The 18,152-nt window shown below is 48.0% G+C and overlaps 2 protein-coding genes and 1 pseudogene across 3 annotated transcripts in view; 2 read left to right on the plus strand and 1 right to left on the minus strand.

The window, feature by feature from the left end:
- LOC111154369 (extended synaptotagmin 2) overlaps positions 1 to 16,994 on the minus strand; it is a 79,900-nt gene extending 62,906 nt beyond the window's left edge. Inside the window, exon 1 of the mRNA XM_022513919.1 lies at positions 16,653 to 16,994. Coding sequence (XP_022369627.1) covers positions 16,653 to 16,964 — 312 coding nt within the window. The 5' untranslated portion in view covers positions 16,965 to 16,994. The remainder of the gene's footprint in view (positions 1 to 16,652) is intronic.
- On the plus strand, positions 89 to 8,707 carry LOC111154356 (annotated as a pseudogene).
- Positions 16,995 to 17,254: 260 nt separating the features above from the next.
- Positions 17,255 to 18,152, plus strand: part of LOC111154368 (WD repeat domain 60) — a 67,744-nt gene continuing 66,846 nt past the window's right edge. For both annotated transcript variants that reach the window (XM_022513918.1, XM_022513917.1), the window contains exon 1: positions 17,255 to 17,296. The gene's annotated coding sequence lies outside the window, so the exon portion shown is untranslated. The remainder of the gene's footprint in view (positions 17,297 to 18,152) is intronic.

The following is an 18,152-nucleotide window of genomic DNA, read 5'->3' on the forward strand; positions in this document are numbered from 1 at the left end:
AATTTATACGCTTATGTTTCGACTGAAATGGGCCAGAAGATAGATATGTAATTGCAGTGCTAAATTACACACACGTGCTCTATACACCATGCGGAATCCGTCCAGCTTTGTTCTGTTGAAGGTGGCAGCGGCAACAGCCATCGGAGACCGCGAAGTCGGGTCATAACCCCCCGTGGTACAGAACTGACAGAACAGCACACATCTACACGGGCTCAGAAGTCACTTCACGTTTCAAATTGTACTGTGAGTTGTCATTTTCAAGAAATAGGTTTACATATTTCTAGGAGCTTAATTTTATTCTCTTTCACAGGCCGTATCTATTCAAAGCATTACGAGAATGAGGTCAAAGACGTTTACAAAGCCACACTCACTCTACCTGTTTATTCTTTTTACTCCTTTACTGGTAGGCAATGAAGAACAACAGATAATCAGGCACGTGAAAACATTAGGACTTTTTCCTAAATACAATATTTTTACTGGATGTTTGAAACCAAGATTCTGATAAATCCCCCACTTTGCTGTTTGTCATCAACTGTGATCATGGAATCTAGAAATACCTAAAATCAAAAACCAAAAAACCCAAACCCTCAGTTCTGGTGTTACAGTGATATGGCTCCTTCTATCATTCTTTCTTTTCCATAAGAGACTTAAGGACAGGGAATCGCAGGGAAAAAAAAGTCACAAAAACTTTGATGTATCTCCTGGGGTGTCTGGGTGGCTCAGCTATTAGGTGTCTACCTTTGGCTCTGGTCATGATCCCAGGGTCCTGGAATCAAGCCCTGAACTGGGCTCTTTGCTCAGCAGGGAGCCTGCTTCTCCCTCTCCTTCCTGCTTGTGCTCCTCTCTCTCCTTCTCTCTCTCGCCAATAAAGAAATAAAATCATAAAGTTTTTTGTACATCTCTTGATCAAATCCTCGACCCTCCCCAATTCTTCCCAGAATTGGGAAACCCACTCGCTTATCTACTCTAAGTGCATCACTACATACAGAGATGACAATTAGATCACTAGTTTATTCACTATATATGTGGAACTAAATACAGAAACAACTAGATCCCAAGATCATCTTCAAGAATTTCTAATCTTTTCTTTTGAAATAATTACATGCATTGCAAAAAGCACTGAAAGGCCCTATGTGCACTTTACCTGGTTTTGGCAATGGGTCTTATAACTACAATGCACCCTCAAACCTAGGAGGTGGCTATGGTATCCACCCGTTATCAAGGACTTATCCCCTCTCTCATTTTCTATCATCTATCTACCTCTATATCACACAGGTAGTCGAAGTCACAAAAAGCACACACTGTCTGGCTCTATTTACATGGGCTGTCCAGGACAGGTAAGTCTACAGAGACAGGAAAAGGATCAGTGGTTGCCGAGGGCTAGCGTGAGAAATGTGGAGAGGATAAAAAATCTGATACAACACCCCAAAACCATATAATCAATTAAAACATGGGCAGAAGACAGGAATAGATATTTTTCCAAAGAAGACATCCAGACGGCCCACAGACACATGAAAAGACGCTCAACATCACAGCATCAGGGAAACACAAATCAAAACAACAATGAGCTATCACCTCACACCTGTCAGAATAACTAAAATCAACAACACAGGAGAAAACAGATGCTGGCGAGGATGTGGAGAAAGGGGAACCTCCTACACTGTTGGTGGGAATGCAAGCTGGTGAAGACACTCTGGAGAACAGTATGGAGGTCCCTCAAAGTTAAAAATAGAGCTACCCAGCAATTGCACTACTGGGTATTTACCCAAAGTATACAAAAATAGTAATTCAAAGGGATACATGCACCCCGATGTTTATAGCGGCATTATCAACAACAGCCCAGTTATGGAGAGTCCAAGTGTCCATCGACTGAATGGAGAAAGGTGTACATAAACTATGGAATATTACTCAGCCATAAAAAGGACAAAACCTTGCCGTTTGCAATGATGTGGGTGGGGCCAGAGAGTATTGTGCTGAGTGAAATAAATCAGTGAAAGACAAATGCTGTATGATCTCACTCATGTGGAACTTAAGAAACAAAACAAATGAACATGGCGGGGATGAAGAGAGGAAAACCAAGAAACAGACTTTTTTTTTTTTTAAATTTATCTGACAGACAGAGATCACAAGCAGGCAGAGGCAGGCAGAGAGAGAGGAAGGAAAGTAGGCTCCCTGCTGAGCAAAGAACCCGATTCGGGGCTCGATCCCAGGACCCTGAGATCATGACCTGAGCCGAAGGCAGAGGCTTTAACCCACTGAGCCACCCAGGTGCCCCTAGACTCTTAACTATAGAGAACAAACTGATGATACCAGAGGGGAGGGGGTGGGGGCATGGGTTAAACAGGTGACAGGGAGGGGCACCTGGGTGGCTCAGTGGGTTGAGGCCTCTGCCTTCGGCTCAGGTCGTGGTCCCAGGGTCCCGGGATCGAGCCCCGAATCGGGCTCTCTGCTCAGCGGGGAGCCCGCTTCCTCCTCTCTCTCTCTCTCTGCCTGACTCGCTGCCTGCCTGTGATCTCTGTCAAATAAAAACAAAACAAAACAAAACAAAAAAACAGGTGACAGGGATTCAAGAGGGCACTGGTGGTGATGAGCGCCTGATACTAGTATTACATTGTATGTTACCTAACTGGAATTTAAATAAAACCTTGGACGGAGGAAGTACATAACGTAAATGTAAATGTTTAAATGTAAAATATTTACTCAGGGAAACATTTTCAAATAAAATTATTCAAATAAAACTTGACACCTAATCCCTTTCTCCTCAATCTATCTTCCCATCCCCCTACCAAATCGAACAGTCAACAAAAAACTTTTTCTTCTAACTTTCACAGGGCACTATACTAGGAGTTCACTAATCTATTTTTTTCCTAAAAATAACATTGGCTTCAAGCTATAAGCATAGGAGAACCTTGCAAGAGACCGATTCTTTGGAGAGCAAGAGAAGCCAGATGAAACATGCGCATTCACACGTGCTCACACTCTCAAATGTGCGTATACACACTTGAAGACACTGGAAATCTGCCAAGGAATGAAAGCCAGAGAGGCTAAAATACCAGGGAGAGGACACTACAATGGTGAGGTGACATTCTGAGGCTGTCTTCCCAGGGGTGTGTAGAAAAGGTTGAGAAAGTAGCTAGGAAGCAAAGAAGCCACAGAATTAATGGGAATCTCACAAGACCAGGGAGAAAAGCACTGGGAGTTGGGGTCAGCTGAGCAACAGGACCCCAGGGTCCAAGATCCCTGGGGGAAAAAAGTGAACCTACTCTTACAGTGTTACCCTTGAGGTATCTGCCAAATTCTTAAGCTCCTCAGGACAAGGAACTAGCCTCTAACAAGAAAAAGAGCTTCTGGCAGGCTCCTTGTACCTAGAAAGCATAACCCAGACCCTGAGGTTGACTGAAGGGGGATGTAGTCATCACCGCATGTGTTCAGCTACATTTGGAGGGCTGTGCCTGAAAGTGGGTGAGACCAGACTAGACAGAGCTTTTCCCTGCAACTTGCGCTAGTGCTAACTCAGAACCTCACTAGATTAAGGTGATCTGTTCTCATTCTGCCGTAGAGGACAGGGTGAACCCTCTGTGCAGGAGGGGAACGTCATTCAGAGCAGTGAGATGCTGGTACACATTTACAACCAGTTTTGAGATTGCCAACTCTGAGACACAAATATTCCCACCACAGCCAAATTAAAGCTACCAAAACTCAACTAAAAGCAGAGTTGGGAAGAAATACACATCATCATATGAAGGTGATATTAGTTACTATGTAAATGCAAATAAACCCACATTGAGATGCCACTGCACATCCACTAGGATGGCTATAATCAAGAAGACAACAAATAACAAGTGTTCAGGGGGTCTGGCTGGCTTAGTCAGCAGAGCAAGCGACTCTTGATCTTGGAATCTTGGTATTGAGCCCCATGTTGAGCACAGAGATTACTTTAAAAAAAAACTTTGCTAGTGCCCACTGGTGATGGTTAAAAGTTGAATAAAGATTAAAAAGTGTTGGAAGGCATGTAGAGGATTTGGAACTTTTTCACATTGTTGGTGAGGATGTAAAACAGTCCCATTATTGTGGAGAATAATATGGCAATTCCTCAAAAACTTAAACCCAGCAGTTCCACTTCTAGGTATATACACCCCCAAATTGAAAACGGGCATTCAAATAAAAATTTGTACACAGAGGCGCCTGGGTGGCTCAGTGGGTTAAGCCTCTGCCTTTGGCTCGGGTCATGATCTCAGGGTCCTGTGATCTAGCCCCGCATCAGGCTCTCTGCTCATCAGGGAGCCTGCTTCCTCCTCTCTCTGCCGGCCTCTCTGCCTACTTGTGATCTCTGTCAAATAAATAAATAAAATCTTAAAAAAAAAAAAAAAAAGAAAACACATTTAGAAAAAAAAAATTTGTACACAAATGTTCACAGGACTATTTACATTATCCAAAGAAACAACCAAAATGTTCATCAATGGATGGAAAGATAAATGAATGGATAAACAGACTGTGGTATATCCATGCACTAGAGTATTATTCACCATAAAAAGAAATGATGTCTAGCACAGGGTAAAATCTTGAAAATATCATGCAAAGTGAAACAAGCCAGACACAAAAGGTCACATATTATACGATTCCATTTACAGGAAATATTCAGGAAAATCACAGACAGAAAGCACATTAGCGCCAGCCGGGGGACAGTGAAGTGGGGAGGGACTGCTCACAGGCACAGGGTTTCTTCTGGGGCGAAGAAAATGTTTAGGAACCAGAGAGAGGTTATAGCTGCACAACACTGTGAAGGAACTAAATGACTTTTAAAAAGTTAATTTTGTTACTTGAATTTTACTGCAATGAAAATCAAAGAAAGATATGAACTATCAAGCCAGGAAGAATGAGGAACCTTAGATACATACCGCTACAGTTAAAGAAGCCAACGTGAAAAGGTCACAGCCTACATAATTCTCAGTACTTGACCTTCTGAAGAAGGCAAAACTATGGACAACAAAAAGCGCAGTAACAACCCAGGGTTTGGGAGAGGGAGAGAATAAGAGGATTTTTAGGGCAGTGATACGACCCCACAAAATAAGGAGAGACTCTTGGGGCGCCTGAGTAGGTTGAGTGAGCGACTCTTGGTTTCGGCCGGGGTTGTGATCTGGGTCCTGGACGGAGCCTGGCATCTGGCTCTGCACTCAGCAGGAGTCTGCTTGTCCCTCTCTCTCCTCCTTCCCACTCTCACACACACTCTCTCTCAAAATACTAAATAAACAAATAACAAATCTTAAAAAAAAAAAAGAGAGAGACTCCTAATGTAAACTGGGGACTTTAGCTAAATGAATCAACAGTTTCAATAATTGTAACACATATGCCACACCAATCCAGTATGTTAATATAAGAAGTCATATGTAGGTTGGAATATAAGAATTCTGTATTATTTGCTCATTTTTTCTGTAAACAAACACAAACAGAAAATTCATTGCTGGCTGACTTGCACTGAAAGAAATATTAAAGTGAGTTCTTCGGGCAGCAAATGATCCCATACAAAACCTTGGAAATGTAAGTAGTAAACAACCAAGAAAGAACATTTCTATTACTTGTCGCAAATACTCACATAGATCAAAAACATTTGAAATCTATGCCACTGTCCAGTTGTTATCCCTAACATACTAAGACTCCTAGCGCTTTATGAATTGAAGAGCTATCTGGCTGAGGGGATGGGCCACGAGTTTGTGTCACTGTGTACCCCCTCCAAGCCTGCAGGTGCCGTGGCTGACCCAGATCTCCGGGAATGAGAAGTAGTGGAAAGAACATGGCAGGCAGGGACACGGGACCTCAACCCAGCATCGCCTCCGGTACTTGTGTGACTGTGGGTAACTGCTGAAGCCCTAAGGCCTTACCTGCCTCCTCTGAAAACTGGAAATTATCAAAATGACTAGATAAAACAATGTCTAATGCACAGTTCCTTCTTCACGACTGTCAAGAGAAGGTGGAGAGCAGAAAAACAATGGCACAACAGCTAGACAACTTCCCAGTTCAAATTCTGCCTGGCACTTCCGATTCTGGGACTAAAGGCAAATCACAGAACATTTCAAGAGTTAGCATGGTGTCAGGTTTATCTGTAAAAAGAGGGTCACATGTCTGTGGGGTTTAAATGAGTTCTATGTAGAGAGTAAGTAAGCACACAGTAAGCACTAATTGCATTAACCATTTTCCTTATTTTCCCATCCCAATTTCCTCCAGAAACACAAAGGGTCTGCCGTAGGCCATCAGCTCTTGTTATGCTATCTACATACCCTTCCTCCGTTTCCCATTTCAAGCGTGATTTCAGCCACCCATCACCTGTGAACTGAACACATACTGATGTGTGTTACTAGCTGCTATTTGGATAATACTTCTCGGAACTTCCCTAGGCTTCTTCAACTCCCATCCTTACCTCTACGCCTCCAAACTGCGGCTCCTGTATACCCTACTTGGTATATGGCATCATCATTTCTGTACCCAGGAGCCCAGGCCAGTAACCTGGAGTTATCTTCTACTTTCCATCTCCTCTCTTTTCTTCCTTCCTTCCCAGTGTGATTCCAGGAGACTGAGACACTCCTTCCTTCCTTCTGCTCAGACTGGCCACAGTCTTTGTCCCTTTGGTCTGTCTGGATATCACTCCAAATTTTATCCTGCTATATACACCCTTTTAATTTTTATTTGTTTTTTACCATTTTTAAAAGGTTTTAATTCTAATTAATTAACACGCAGTGTTATAATTTCAGGAGTACAATACAGTAACTCAACACTTTCCTACATCACCCACTATGTGCCCTTTTTAAACGTGAGACATACCACTCTTTTAAATGTTTCAATGCTTCCTTAATGCTTGATCTAACAGATCAAGCCCAAACTCCTACACTTACACAGGGCAAGGCCCTGCTTCATGTGCTTTTCTCCTCACCCACAATGCAAAAACGCTAGCACCTGTAAGCTGCCTGTCTTCCAAAGGCTCAGCCCCTCTCTCTCCCATTTGTTTCTGTTTCATCTCTTCAACACCACACATTAGGGTCAAAGAGGGAAAGGGCAACAGCCACAAGATGAGACCAATTTTGAAAAAGCCCATTACTCGCTATGCCACTGAGAAGAGCCTGCTAACTCGACAATGACACATGGTTGGGAGATGAACCTTGAGTCCACAGATACAAAGGGGCGGGGTGGGGGGTGGGAGTATCTTTCAGAACTGATGAAATATGGCTGAACCATAACTACCACTGTTCAGCCATCCTGGCTCCCAAGTATTCCAAGACACACGGCAGCTCAGTAATGACTCCCCAAAAGATATTTATGTCCTAATCCCCAGATCTGGTGAATGTTACCTTACATTGCAAAAAAAGGACTTTCGGATAAGACAAATTAGGAATCTTGAGTTAGGGAGATGATCCTGGATACACCAGGTGGGCCATAATGCAATCACAGCATCTCTATGGGAGGGGGCTACAGAGATGAGAAATACAAAAGAGAAAGGAACATGATGATGGAAACAGCTACTGGCTTTGAAGACGGAGAGGGGACCAGGAACTCCAGAATGGAACTCTAGAAGCTGGGAACGGCCTCCGGAGGGAGCACAGACCTGATGACCCCCCTTTCAGCCCAGAGGAACTGATTTTAGACTTCTGGCCTCCAGACTTATGAAAAGTAAATCTGTGTTGTTTTAAACCACCAAGTCTGCAGTATTTTGTTACAGTGATCCCAGGCCGGCAGCAAGCAAAGATCAGCTGTAACCTTCCTCCTGCTCATTCCTTTTAAACTACTTCATGAGCATGGCAACGTTCATGCCTTTATTTCCACCATTTCCACCAATGTACGTAAAATCAACACTTTGTATTAGGTACTGGGTAGATTTCAAGATCTTTATGCCTGTGAAAAAGTAACTAGAAATTATATTTGAATTACATTTGGACTTTTGCTTTCAGTAACCCAATACTCAGACATTAACTTAAAAGTATTAAACAGATCTTATGTATTCACTTGCTAGGCATTTAACTATTTATAGCATGAATGAAATAAATTAGTGAACCCAAGAGACAGTTCACCTCAAGTATGTACAGTAATGGCAACACGGGCATTACATAACAATCTATAAACTGGGTGTAGGAAGTCCTAATAAATCAAGCAACTGGTACATAGTTCACTGTTCCAAAAATACACTAGGTCTACCGAGTAAACTATTTAAATGCATTCTGCTAGCCGATAAAATGGATATTAAAAGTCCTTATTTCATTGATATGATTGGCTGGCGGATAGTGGGTCTCTTTTCGTCTCCGGCTGCTTGAAGCTCGGCCACCATTGTGAACAACACAGTAACTCTCCGTACCGGGGAGTTCATGACCAACTGACGCCTTCAGCACAAACAAATGGTTACTGATGTCCTTCATCCCGGAAAGGCAACAGTACCTAAGACAGAAATTTGGGAAAAAGTAGCCAAAATGTACAAGACCACACCAGATGTCGTATTTGTATTTGGGTTCAGAACCCATTTTGGTGGTGGCAAGACAACTGGCTTTGGCATGATTTATGATTCCTTGGATTATGCAAAGAAAAATGAACCCAAACATAGACTTCCAAGACATGGTCTGTATGAGAAGAAAAGAGCTCAAGAAAACAGTGAAAAGAACGCAAGAGCAGAATGAAGAAAGTCAGGGGAACCGCAAAAGCCAACGTTGGCGCTGGCAAAAAGAACTGAGCTGGAGACTGGACAAGAAGGAGTAAAGATGCTGCAGTGGCTCTATCTATGGTGATTGTGCGATTTTTCATGAGAGGATTAATAAACTAAGAATGTTAAAAAAAAAAAGTTCTTGTTTCAAACTCCTAGTCCTACACACAAGTACAGGACAAAGCAGATTTGACTGAATGCTTTAACAAATATGTAAGCAGAGTTCAGTAAGAAAACAGAAAATAAAAGTATTGCTCAGATCAATAACTGTACCAATTTGAAGCTGGTATCTCAAAGGGCGAGCACCGTAACTGGAAACCGGTACGTAATGTGTACTCCAGGGCAGTATTTGCCGCATGTAGCAAGTTGGACGAAGTTCTCTTCCCACATCCCTGGATTTATCTACAGTTCTACCTTATTTGGGGGGGACCTAGAACGCATCACCCCTTGATGCAAACAGAAGGAAATGCCTCCACAGATAATACAGGTTAAGTTAAACTATTCCAGCGGACCCAGAAGTAGGAGCGCATTTTCAAATGAAAATGAATGAAAAAATTTTACAACATGATATTGTTGGAATGTAACTAACTATGGTTATCTACTGCCTCGGGCCAGCAGGACAGGGAAAATTAACCCCGTCCCCAGGGTAGCATTTAAGGGAGCAGCAGCAGCAAGGATGAAGGTTTGTAACGCAGGTTCCTTGGCTATCAGTTTAGGGATATACAGAGAAAAGAGAGAGAAATTTTAAGTAGTACTTTTGAGTGTGAACAATAACAAAGCATTAAGGTAGATAAACTCTTAGCAACAAAATAAACCACAGTGAAACAGAAACAAAGAGAAACCCCAGGTCTCATCTCCCCCCTTTTAGTTGAAGTGGGGGAGGAGAGGTAAAGGGGTAACAGAAGTGACTCAGGCAACAGGAAACAGGCAGCAACACCAAGGAAACTGAAAGGGAGCATGAGTCACCCTGATCACTAACTCAAGGGCACCACTGGATGCGCCCTCCCAGGCCCACCATGTCCTTGGCCTTTCCTCATTCCAGCCTCATAACCACACCATGTTCATTTCATGGCTCATTTTAATGCTTACCTAATGAGGAGGAAACTGAGGGTGCAAAGGGTATGACTGACCTGCCCAAGTGCACAGTCAGGAAGGGATTGGACTTGAACAGGAACTCACAGCTACCAGGTCCAGAGCCTGCTTCTTGAGTGTGCACCAAAGCAGCAATGCCATCATGTGTGAGACTGGTAGCAGGAGGGTAGGCGATTCATCTGCTCGTGCCACACACCATGCAGTGACTGGGGGCTGCCAGATGACAGTAACTGGTCACATGGCTAGGAACACAAAGTCAGTGACGATCCAGCCAGTCTTCTCAGCAATCTCTAAGTAACCATTATGACACTGTCTACATGAAGCCACAACTTCAGACTGGAACATTCCTCCTGTTAACAAACTTTAATATCCCAACACAGCAGAGGAAGGAAAGCTACTTAAAAGTTGTGACTCCACGTAGAGGGAATGCTTTCCTTCTCAAGGTTATTTAAGTAAGAGGGGATCTGGGTGAACGGTGCATTTGAACACTAACACCACACAAAAAGAAACACTGCCCTCCAAAGTGAGACTTTCGCCTATAAAATTATCATGCTACTCTCGTGAGTTCAAAAATAGTTCATGTATCCTGGAACAGATCAGATATATAGCTCAAACAAATCATCTTTGTAACTTGAAAAGAGTAGAATATTAAATAAATCTCAAACTCTAGTTTTATCTTTCTCACCACATAATATCTAACAATCTTATTTTTGAAATCTATCAAACAACATTTAAACACAGCAGCCCCATAAAATAGGTAATATTACAATAACCAAAGTCATATTTCTGAATAATGACGTATGTCCACAATATAATGCTTAATGAAGGAGGATACAACACACACACACACACACACACACGTATATCCACATACATTAAAGATTCAGAAAATCATCAAAAAATCATGGTCATAACTAGTTAGTAGGATGCAGGTGACTTTTTCCTCATTACTCTTCTCCAAAGCTTGAAATGACTCACAATGAGGCTGCATTCTTCTCACACTAGAATGATTATCTGTTTTTGGGAAATAAAGGAAAACGTAACTGCGTGTCCCTTAAAAATAGGTTAAGAGGAACTTCACTAAGTGCGTAAACAAAAGAACTTCAAACTCAACTTCAATGACAATTTTGTAAATAGTAAGGAGGAAAGCATGGTGTGAACTGTCAGGTTACTGGTGTGGCTGTCACCAATTCCTGTACGTACTCATCAGGAGAGCCCTGCTCCTGACACGAGGGTGCACTCAAGACGAGCTGTTCTTCTGCGCTGGTACTTTCATCTGCATACCCTGCTGTAATCTGACAGGTGCTGATTTGGGCGTCCCAGAGATGTTCACCGTGAGTAACCCTGAAACTGCCTTTCACAAAGCAGGCAAGGACAGAAGAGCGTAAAACTGGACTTCTACGCATAGCTAGATCAACAAACCCTGGAATAAAGTTTTAATCCTCATCAAAACAAATCCTATTTGTTTTCAAATAGATCGATTTAAAGACTTTAGATGTTACCTTAGTACTTAAAAGTTGTGACTCCTCGTGGGGGGAATGCTTTCCTTCTCAAGGTTATTTATGTAAGAGAGGATCTGAACTGACAAGGTACAATGTACGAAACGTTCTAAATGGCATTTTTTTTTAAAAGATTTTATTTATTTATTTGACAGATAGAGATCACAAGTAGGCAGAGAGGCAGGCAGAGAGAGAGGAGGGGGGAAGCAGGCTCCCCACCAAGCAGGGAGCCCAATGCGGGGCTCGATCCCAGGACCCTGAGATGATGACCTGAGCTGAAGGCAGAGGCTTTAACCCACTGAGCCACCCAGGCGCCCCTAACTGGCATATTTTTTAAGAAAATGAACATATACCACTTCACCAACAGAAAGACCTAAGAAAGATCTGCCTTTCCTTTCTCCATACATAGTTAAGCATCAAGAAAACTAAATTTTAAACCACGTTTTCCTGAACAAATGATTTTTAGTACGGTTCATCACAAATAGAAAAATTCACAGTAACAATTCCATTCAAGGTTGTAATTTTCCACCAACTACTATTATGAGTGGTTTGCAATGATGAATGATGTCCCCCTCCCCGCCCCGAGATTTTATTTATCTATTTGTCAGAAAGAGAGAGAGAGAAAACACAAGCAGGCAGAGCGGCAGGCAGAGGCAGAGAGAAGCAGGGTTTCCTCTGAGCAAGGAGCCCGATATGGGACTCAATCCCAGGACCCTGGGATCAGGACCTGAGCCGAAGGCAGAGGCTTAACTGACTGAGCCACCCAGGCATCTCTATGAATGATGTTCTTAATGCATTTTTTTCCTGGATTAAAAAAGTGAGTCTTATTAAAAAAAAAAAAAAAAAGACGACTGCAAATGCATACTATGATTAAACTAGGATTTACACATAGATCTCTTGTGCTCTTACCAGCTGGTAAATTCTTGAGTTTTTAAGGCCTTATCTTATCCACAGTCGTCTCTAGTACCTAGCAGGAGACCTGAGACATAGTAATGATAATAAATGTGGGATTAAATGGATGAATCCATAAAAGCTCATTTCTAATCCCTACATGTAAGTTGAGCTACTTCCTTAAAATGTGATCTATTCTAGGAAAAATTAAAAAAATAAATGACTTCCTTAAAAAAATAGGACTTTCATAACAGGTAAAAAAATAAATGAAGAAAAGCCAGCGATAAAGAGAAAGATCACAAGAAAATTCAAATAAAAGATGTCTAATGGAGAAATGACTGGGTACAAAAGAAACCACTGATATTGTTTATGTAAGAACTGTGCCCCACCCAACTCCAAAAGAATACAAGGTGACTCAGTACTTCACCACAATAAGGTTATTAAGAGTGAAGGAGAATGGTCTATTTGAGGGAAGGTGGGCGGGTACTTCAGCTCCCTCCACAGTACAAAGAGTAACAATCCCGCAAGAATCTTGGCGTGTTTTCTGACAGCTGAAGGAAGAAGAGAACTCTACTCCCTTGCACAGGCGCTTCCACTTTCTGATTTCAGAAGCTTAATTCTGAATACATCACTATCTCCCCTTCCTCCCTTGCCAAAACTCTGAGTCATTTTTTTTTAAAGATTTTATTTATTTATTTAATAGAGATCACAAGTAGGCAGAGGCAGGCAGAGAGAACGGGAGGCAGGCTCCCGGATGAGCAGAGAGCCCGATGCTGGACTCAATCCCAGAACCTTGAGATCATGACCTGAGTCGAAGGCAGAGGCTTAACCCCTGAGTCACCCAGGTGCCCCAATACTGTGAGTCTTAAGAGTAGTATTTATATTTCTGCTCAGCATAGGGTCCCTGTGAACTGGGAGAGCTTCCCGAGAACCAGGGCCCAAGCTGCATGGAGCACATCTACTCCTCACTCCTGAGCCTCAGTTCATCCCATTCCACACAGCTCCCTCCTGCGGGGACAGTCCAGGTGGGCTCTGATGTTCCCACCAAGGACTGTGCCTGATTTCCCGCTCCCACATGTTTATCGTACTGTCCCCATAGAGCATAATGCCATGTCCTTCTATTCTTCAATGTCTATAAATGGTCTATATGCATCCCCTCGCCACTAACCAACTCCCATCCTCTGTTCTGACCACCATGGCACTGGGGCCATCACATCTTGCCTTGTATCTACCTGAAAGACCGCACACACATGAAAGCATGATGACCTCTTCTACTTCTGCATATAGTACATCCTCAGATCTTTAAACGGAGAAAGAAAATTCATCTGAGACAGAATTGTGTCATGGAAACCAAAACAGATCACTTAACAAAACCTAATAAAATGCAAAGACCATTAACAATCTGAAACTAATGATATACTATATGTTAATTGAATTTAAATAAGATTAAAAACCCATAAAAACCACAATACATCCAAAAATCATGCTACGATAAATGAGTCTAATATAAAAAACCAATCTATACCCTAAATTTCTTAACATACATGTGTTAATACTTTGAATCAAAAGAGTTTCTAATAACTCACAGAAAAACACACATGTAAGCTATTTGTATCTTTGAGGCATAATTTCTATCTCATTTATTAGAATTTGTTTGTTTAGCCATGATGGTGTCAATGTTTATAGTAACATTAAGATCAAGGTAAAAATATTTACCTTGCCAGTTTTCATTCATAAGCCCACACTTTGCATTAAATATTCTCTGAAATGTAAATGCCTTAGAATTTAAATTGAAACAATAATTTTTAAAAGTTGTATTAGTTTTACACTATCTTGTACACTTGATACTAATATAACACTATATATTAACTATACTGGAATTAAAATAAAAAGCTTAATAAAATTAAAAAAACAGAATTGTAAGAGTTTTAGCTGGAATTCCATAAGCAAGGACATATGATTTTCTATATATTGTAACTAACCTTTCATTTCTTTTTAAAAGAAATTCAGTATACATACTTTCAAATAGCAGCATTGAGATATAATGCACATACCAGTTTGCTCACTTAAAATGTACAGTTCAATGGTTTTCAGCATATTCACAATATCTGTGATATTATTTTAAGTTAAACATTGTGAACTGTTAGCAGCAGAGATTATGAAAACCTACAGAAAAGATTCATTAGGTCCAACAAAAACACAGCATTACTAGTCGGTTTTTCAGAATCGGTTCTTCGCAGGATCAAAAGCTACACTATACACTATTTTTTAAAGATTTTACTTATTTGACAGAGCGAGATCACAAGCAGGCAGAGAGGCAGGCAGGGAGAGAGGAAGAAGCAGGCTCCCTGCTGAGCAGAGAGCCCGATGCGGGGCTCGATCCCAGGACCCTGAGATCATGACCTGAGCCGAAGGCAGAGGCTTCACCCGCTGAGCCTCCCAGGCGCCCCTCCACTATACATTTACTGTGACCCTAACTTAACATAATTCTAACGCCTACGCTGCAGTTACTTACAGCTCACTCCGTCCTCTACAGGCTCTGGTCTGAAATACAAAGTCAAACTAACACTAACCTAAAACAGCAGCGTTACTAGAACCCACCCAGTAAGAAAGCTGATGAACGCATACATCCTAACTCTAACCCATTTAAGCTAAGAAAAGCAGCCATCACTGCCCTGGGTCCCTGGGTCTAGCAACCTGCCCTCGGTTCCGACCGCGGAAGTCTGGGCCCTGCAGCGTCCACAGCTCTGCGGACTGCAGCAGCCGCGGCGCCGGTGTAACCACAGGCAGCGCCCGCGGCCCCTTCGCGGCCCGGGGGGTCCCTACGCACCTTCTCAAGCCACCGTCCCTCCAGGACCCACGTGCTAGCAGGGCGGACACCACGACCGGCGGTCCGGATCAGCTACGCGAACCCCATTTCATGGGAGCACAAGCCGGGGACGAACCCTGGGAGTCCACACAGACACTCGCTCTTCCTCCGCTCGAGACCCCAGCGCAGTGTTGTCTATCGTGCTCCGGGTTCTCTGCCCACGCGCCTTCGGTTCCCGCCTCCCGCGACGGCGCGGGGACGAGCGCTCCCCGGTCAGAGCGCGGACAGCCTGGCGGAAGCCGGCGGCCCCCGTCCCGACCACCGACCACGCGAGCGCGGGCTGACGCGACACCAGCGGCCAGAGCGCGAGTCTGGGGTCTCACCGAGTCTGGGGTCTCACCGACTCGCAGCGCGGAATCCACGTATCCTGGCGGCCACACGGGCAGGACCGGCGCAGACCTCGCCGTGCCCGGTTCCGTGCTTCCCGCCGTCCCCGACGGCGACGGCCGCCGTCCCCACTCACCTCCGTGACCCTCGTCAAGCACGTCCCTCCTCCCGCGGCCTCCATTCAGGCCGCTGCGACACAGGCGGCTCGTCCACCCGCCGGTGTCTTCCCGGTGCACGCGGACGGAGAGCGAGCGACGACGGCCGTGCGGGGTACGGAGAAGCCGCAGGGCCGAGCCCCGCAGAACGCACCGGGCGCCGCTTTCCCCACTTGCCGGCCTGAGCTGAAGCCGGCGCGCACGTCTCCCCCTCGGCCCCGAGCGGGCCCGGGGCTTCACTGGGGGCTTCACGGAGAAGCCGCCCGCGACGGCGCACAGCAGCGCACACGCACCTCCTGCTCCCGCACGGCCCACCCCGAGGTCGCAACCCCCGAAGCACCGAGTACGCCAAAGTTCCGCACCGCGGCCGCGGGGATGACGGCCCTCCCTGCACCGCGCTGTCCCCGCCGGCACACAGGAGCGTGAGGCCCCTGCCCACCCGGGCCCCGCGTCCCGCCCTCTGCCCTCCCCCGCACGCGTCTTGTCACGGGAAGCCGCGACCGCTCTCCGGACCCTGTGCTCCGGAGAGAGGGACCCCGGAGCCTCCCTGCGGCCGTCTCCCCACCAGCTCGCAGCAAGCCCTGCGGGAACCCCAGTCGTCGCAGAGCACCTGCCGCACGCGGGATGGCGACTCCGCGTCGGAGCTCACGGGAGGGTGAGACGCGCGCGAGGAGGCGGCCCCGACTCCGCAGACGACTCGGGGGTGCGGACCCCGCTGTCAGCGCACCGCCAGCCCGGCCCCCCGCAACGCGCCCTGCAGCCCAGGCCTGCCCCCGAGCCCCGGCTTGCTCGAGGACAACCCGCGTCCCGACCCCGCGGAGCGGCGCCACACCCGCCCGGACAGCGCTCCCCGCCCCCCGCCGTCCCCGCGAACGGGCGGGCGCCGCCGGTCTCCGGGACCCGCAGCCAGCGCGGCGGCACCGGGCGGGCCGGGGCGCCGCGAGCCCAGCCGCCGCCGCCCAGCGTTCCAGAGGCGCGAGTCAGCAGCAGCGCTGCCGCCGCCGCCCCGCGCCCTCACCTGTGCGGCTCCGCGCGGGCCCGGGACGGGGCGGCTGGGGCGCTGCCGCGGGGACCCCGGCCAGGAGACGCGCGGGGCCGCGAGCGGCGGGGCGGATCCCGGGCCCGCGCGGAGCCGCACTCACCCAGGCCGGCAGGTCGCAGGCGCGCACCCCCAGGCGCACGGCGCGCTCCTCGTCCTCCAGCAGCGCCAGGGCGCGGCACAGGCGGGTGGCCTTGAGGCCGCGGCTGCGCCGGCACCACACGAGCAGCCCGAGCGCCAGCAGCACCCAGCTGAAGCTCAGGCCCAGGTAGCCGAGCGCGTACACCGGCAACAGCAGCGCGAAGCTGCGCGCCAGCTGCGCCAGCAGCCCCGCCACGTCCACGCTCAGCGCCGCGCCCGCGGACTCGGCCTGGGCAGCGCCGGCCTCGGCACCGCGGTCCCCCACGCCGCTCATGGCGCAGCGTTCCGTCCCCACCCGGACGCGGAGGCTCTGCCCGCGCACCAGCGCCCCTCTGAGGGGACCGCTCCGGCGCTACCGCCCGCCCGCGCTTCCGCCCGCGGGCGGCGTGCGACGTCAGCACGCAGGGTAGGCGGGGCGGCGGCCGGGCGCGGCCCTGAGCCGCGGTGCCCAGGAGGGGTGGGCGGGGACGGCTGGGGGACGCCGCCGAGCGCAGGCCACCTGAGGCGGGAGCAAGCGCGGGGTCGACGTGAACGCCAGCGCGCGGGGTGGGGCGCCACTCAGGCGGCCCAGCGCGGCCCTGGAACGGAGCCACGTATTCACGATGGGTAGGCGGGGCCGCACTGTTATCTCAGCGCGGGGGCGGGCGGGCGCCCACCGAAGTGGGAGTGGGTGGGGCCGCTCCGGCGGTCGGGCGCGTGGTCACGTGGGGCAGGCGGGGCGGGGCGCGCCTCTGCGGCGGCACGACGCGGCCGCGAGACTAGAGCACGTACCTGACGTCCCCACGCTTCTGCAGGCGCGGAAGGGCCGCCGTCTGAGGCGGGGGCGGGCGGGGCTGACGCGTGAAGCCTCCCGCGCGTGACGTCAGCGCGCGGGGCGGGCTCCGGCTGCGGGCTCCCGCGCGGTCGCTGCCGCGGGCGGGGAGCTAGCGGTGCGTGTTCCAGCGCGGGTGTCCGCTTGCCGGCTTTTGGGAAGTTCCGGTTGGATCCGAGCGCACCGCCGCGTGGGTGTGATGGTGCGGCGCCGTGAGTCGGCTGCGGCGGACCGCGGAGGGAGGACGCTCCGAGTCTGGAGGTCTCTTGGCTGCTCGGGGGAGACAGGTCGGTCCGCGTAGTGCGCGGGGAGCGTGAGGACCTGCGGTTTCTGGGGGTCCCCGCCGGTGATTACCTCACGGTCCGGACGCTCAGTCAGGGTCGGCCCCAGGGAAGCGCTGTGGAGCACTGGCTGCGTTCCGAGGGCCGGCAGCGGAGCGAGTCTCTCTCCTTCCTCCTCCGGTCTTCGTTGCCGGCAACCTTGAGCATCCTTCCGAAGGGCGGGGGCTGGGAGCACACGCGCGGTTGCGGCCCTTGACCGGCGCTGTCACCTCGTGTCCCCCAAGCTCCCCCCACCCCAGAGTGACACCTCATGGTGTACCTCGTGTCCCCCGAGCTCCTCCCTCGGAGTGACGACCTCACGGTGTACCTC

This window comes from Enhydra lutris, unplaced genomic scaffold (assembly GCF_002288905.1).
Source record: "Enhydra lutris kenyoni isolate GAN:26980312 unplaced genomic scaffold, ASM228890v2 scaffoldscaffold37, whole genome shotgun sequence".
Lineage (NCBI taxonomy): Eukaryota > Metazoa > Chordata > Mammalia > Carnivora > Mustelidae > Enhydra > Enhydra lutris.